This window comes from Nelumbo lutea, chromosome 5, assembly GCF_056320005.1.
Source record: "Nelumbo lutea isolate HS-2025 chromosome 5, American lotus-T2T, whole genome shotgun sequence".
NCBI lineage: Eukaryota > Viridiplantae > Streptophyta > Magnoliopsida > Proteales > Nelumbonaceae > Nelumbo > Nelumbo lutea.
The window spans coordinates 34,764,810-34,768,943 of record NC_142688.1 but is presented as its reverse complement, the minus strand read 5'-3'; the positions used below and the strand labels follow the sequence as shown (position 1 = coordinate 34,768,943).

At 41.8% G+C, this 4,134-nt stretch overlaps 1 protein-coding gene across 1 annotated transcript; it reads left to right on the top strand.

Moving 5' to 3' along the window:
- The first annotated feature begins 191 nt into the window (after nt 1–191).
- Nucleotides 192–2,759, top strand: LOC148851629 (G-type lectin S-receptor-like serine/threonine-protein kinase LECRK4). The gene has a single exon (XM_088947522.1). It carries the CDS (start codon nt 192–194, stop codon nt 2,592–2,594), a length of 2,403 nt encoding a protein of 800 aa, XP_088803648.1. The 3' UTR covers nt 2,595–2,759.
- The last annotated feature ends 1,375 nt before the right edge of the window (nt 2,760–4,134 follow it).

The following is a 4,134-nucleotide window of genomic DNA, read 5'->3' as shown; positions in this document are numbered from 1 at the left end:
AGCCCATTGAGCACGCGTTGATGTGTTACTGTGTGTGAGCTCATCCCGTTCGGATGTTAAATCCTCTCACTCTTGAGTCTTGACGGGGTCATCGCATCGGTGAGCAGTGGGAAGGGTCCGTCCTTCTAATCCAAAACTCTCCACATAAACAAACGCACAAACAATTCACTCAGCCTGATATTTTCTCTAGAATGGCGTCTGTATTTTCAGCACTCTTTCCATTTCTCTGTGTCATCACTCCAATTGCAGTAGAAGCTCAACCCAAAATAATAAGCTTGGGCTCTTTGCTTTCCCCCGCTACTCAGCCTTCTTCATGGTCATCACCTTCTGGCCGATTTGCATTTGGATTCTATCCTTTAGGTGATAATCGCTTTGTCGTTGGAGTTTGGTTGGTGGGCAAACCAGCAAATACACTTGTCTGGATGGCGAATAGAGATGACCCGCCGGTCTCGTCAAATGCTACTTTGCGCCTAACCATGAACGGTAGAGTAATTCTCTCTCCTGGAACTGAGCCAGGTGAAGGAAAAAGCATCACCTCTACATCAGTCACCAGTTCCTATGCATCCATGCTGGACTCCGGTAATTTTGTGCTTTACAGTATTTATTCCGGGGTTTTGTGGGAGAGTTTCAGTCATCCGACCAGCACCTTATTAGGAGGTCAGTTTCTATCCACGGGGAATCAATTGATTTCCAGTGTATCCGAAACAGATTGCTCATCTGGACGGTTTCGACTCAAGCTGCAGAACCCATACGCTGTTCTTTACCCCATAAATACCCCTGACTTAGTATTTGTGGAAGGTTATTGGAACGTCATTGGACATGGATCCAACTTGTATCTACATCTAGATAATTCTACTGGTATTCTATCTATCCGCAACGGCACCGATCACGAGTTTTGGAGATCGAAGCCCGACTTAAGCTCTCTTTCCGGTGTCAATGAGACCACTATTTTCCGCGCAACACTTGACAATGATGGAATTTTCCGGGTGTATGCTCATGGACCCAACTCGGTGTCGACTGTGTGGGAGGCACTGAGCATGGACAAACGGTGTGAAGTCAAAGGTATTTGCGGTTTTAACAGCTACTGCAGGATGATGAACAATAAAACCGATTGCCTATGTCTTCCTGGGTTCGATTTTGTTGACCCCAACCAGAAGTCTCTGGGCTGCCAAAGGAGCTTCACTGGTCCAGTATGCAAACACGGAGAAGGGAACATTACGACGTCGTATAACGTTGCTTCTCTGCAAAATATATCTTGGGGATCCTCCCCTTACTTTTCCGCATATATTACAGAGGAGGAATGCCGCAAGTCCTGTTCAGAAGACTGCGTCTGTGGTGCTTCAGTGTTCAAAAATGGGTGGTGCGATAAACACCAGCTTCCTCTGAGATACGCGAGATTGAACATAGGCAGCACTGAATTGTCCACTGCTTTCTTTAAGATTGGTACTACGAAGAGTCAAATGGAAAACAGTACCCAGCGAAGCCCAGTAAAGCCAGTGATTGTGACCGAGAACAAAATCAGTTCATTGGTCCTTGTTGCTTTGGGTTTCTTTGGGTGCAGCTCATGTTTTGCTGTTGCCATCTCTGTTTTCTTTATTTATAGCCACCAAGTTCTAAAGAATAGATTGATGGCAGAAATGGGGAGCCTGGGTCAGAGGGATGAGTTTACGCTACGGTTGTTTTCATACAATGAGCTCCAGAAAGCAACAGAGGGGTTCAAGGAGGAATTGGGTAGGGGATCCTTTGGCGCAGTTTACAGGGGGACTCTTTCTAAAGGTAAGAAAGCGGTTGCTGTAAAGAGACTAGAGAAAGTAGTCGAAGAAGGAGAACGAGAATTTCGGGCTGAGATGAGAGCAATAGGGAAAACCCATCACCGAAACTTGCTTCGGTTGCTGGGTTACTGTGCGGAGGGTTCAAATCGACTTCTGGTATATGAGTACATGAGCAACGGATCACTTGCTAACCTTCTCTTCAAGTCCGAGAAACGCCCCTGTTGGGATGACAGACTGAGGATTGCATTGGATGTAGCAAAAGGGATTCTCTACCTCCATGAAGAGTGCGAGGCCCCTATCATCCATTGCGATATAAAGCCTCAGAACATACTGATGGATGGTTTTTGGACTGCTAAGATATCCGATTTTGGCCTAGCCAAGCTGCTGATGCCGGATCAGACTAGAACTTTTACCCAGGTCAGAGGGACCAGAGGGTACTTGGCTCCAGAATGGCAAAGGAACACACCCATATCAGTGAAGACTGATGTATACAGCTATGGAGTGGTGCTGTTGGAGATTGTTTGCTGCAGAAGGAACATGGATGTTACTGCATCTACACCAGACGAGATTGTTCTTTCTACTTGGGTCTATTATTGCTTTGTGACCAGACAACTGAAAAAGCTTATACGTGATGAAGATGTTGATATGAGGACGTTGGAGACGATGATTAAGGTGGGATTGTGGTGTATTCAAGATGAACCGGTTCTTCGCCCTTCAATGAAGGCTGTGGTTCTCATGTTGGAAGGCATCATCGAAGTACCTGTTCCTCCAACTCCTAATCCTTCGTTCTTGTCATCTGAGGACCCGTTTGGGTCGCAGTAATAGGAGTTTCCTATGAGATCAACCGAACTGCTGCAGCACGAGAAAGCCCGGCGGTAAGTAAGTACCAAATGTTTGCAGGCCGTCGTTGAGCTGGCCGATTAGACCGTTTAACGCCAGAGAGAACTGGTCCATTTAAACCATTGACCCAAATGGTCAAACCGGCAATTCTCCAAACAGTTGTACGGATTTAAGTTTCAAAATCACTAAATGAGTTATATTGTAATTATTATTTATTATAATAAACGTTAGAAAATTATACATTAAAAGTTAAAACAGAGAGTAGTAAGGATGTCAATGGCCCCGGTTTGATATGGGCGTGAATCAACCGATGAAACCAAACCCAAAGCATACAACCATGAAACCTATTCACGGGCTGGGTTGGGTTTTGCATCTTTATAAACAAATAAACAAAAAATGATCACGTCAGTCCAATTTTATAATATATTAATTATATATTCTTAATAATATATTACAATATTTCATATATCATAATTAAGGTTCAAAATATTGATATGTATCAGCCCGTATAAGCCAATACATATCGTATTAGAGTCTTCCCGATATGCCTTTACAGGGGATGTTTTGAATCGACAAATGATTCTGGGGGTAGACCATCCTTAAACCAGCCCTTCTAAACCAGATTCAAAAAAAAATAAAGAATACCGACACAGGCCAATACGCCCTACCAGCGTATCGCCCTATTTTGAACCTTGATTATAATATATAAAATATTATATAATACCTTTTTGTTACTAATTACATTATTACATACTGTACAATATATATTATTTATTATTAAACAATGAAATGTGAGCACACTAGTGTATTATTTCAAACAGCACTTGTGAACTTGTGATTTTGTTTTCTCCGTTAAAAACATTGGAGTGTTTACATTTTATTGAGGGGTCTCTCGATTGTTTTATAACCAAGGTCGCAAGAAATGTGATATCTTCCGAGTTCCGAGAGGCCTAGACAAAAGCGAGGCTACTCTGAAGTCTGTTTAGTGTAAGATAGAGATTGCCAAAAAGTTTAAAATGTATATGAAAGGGAATCTGGAGCAAGAGGGGGGGACGGGAGAGAGAGAGAGAGAGAGTTGAAAGAAATAACACTGCAACAAAGAACAAAAGATGTGCTCGAACTGTTTGGTTTACCTTTGTCTTTTAGTTGTTAGGATTGAAATTTGAGAGTTAAAATTGAACCATCAGATCGGAATATAGATAACAGTAGATTAGAATATATTAATAATTAATATATACAATAACCTAATATTCTCACATATGTGGTTCTCCTCCATTCAGATATATGTCATTCTAAAGATTTAAATAATATGGACACATGTCAAATTCTGATTAGCGGTAGTTCAAGAACAGAACCCACTAAACATGTGTCAAATTGTGATTAGTGGTAGTTCAAGAAAAGAACCTACTAACATGTAGAGTGGAGCCCACCACCATGCAGAGTTGTGAGAAGTGGTCAATCATTTCCTAAAAAAAATGAAACTATTTTATTAATTACTGTTAACTACTAAAGTAATTAGTTA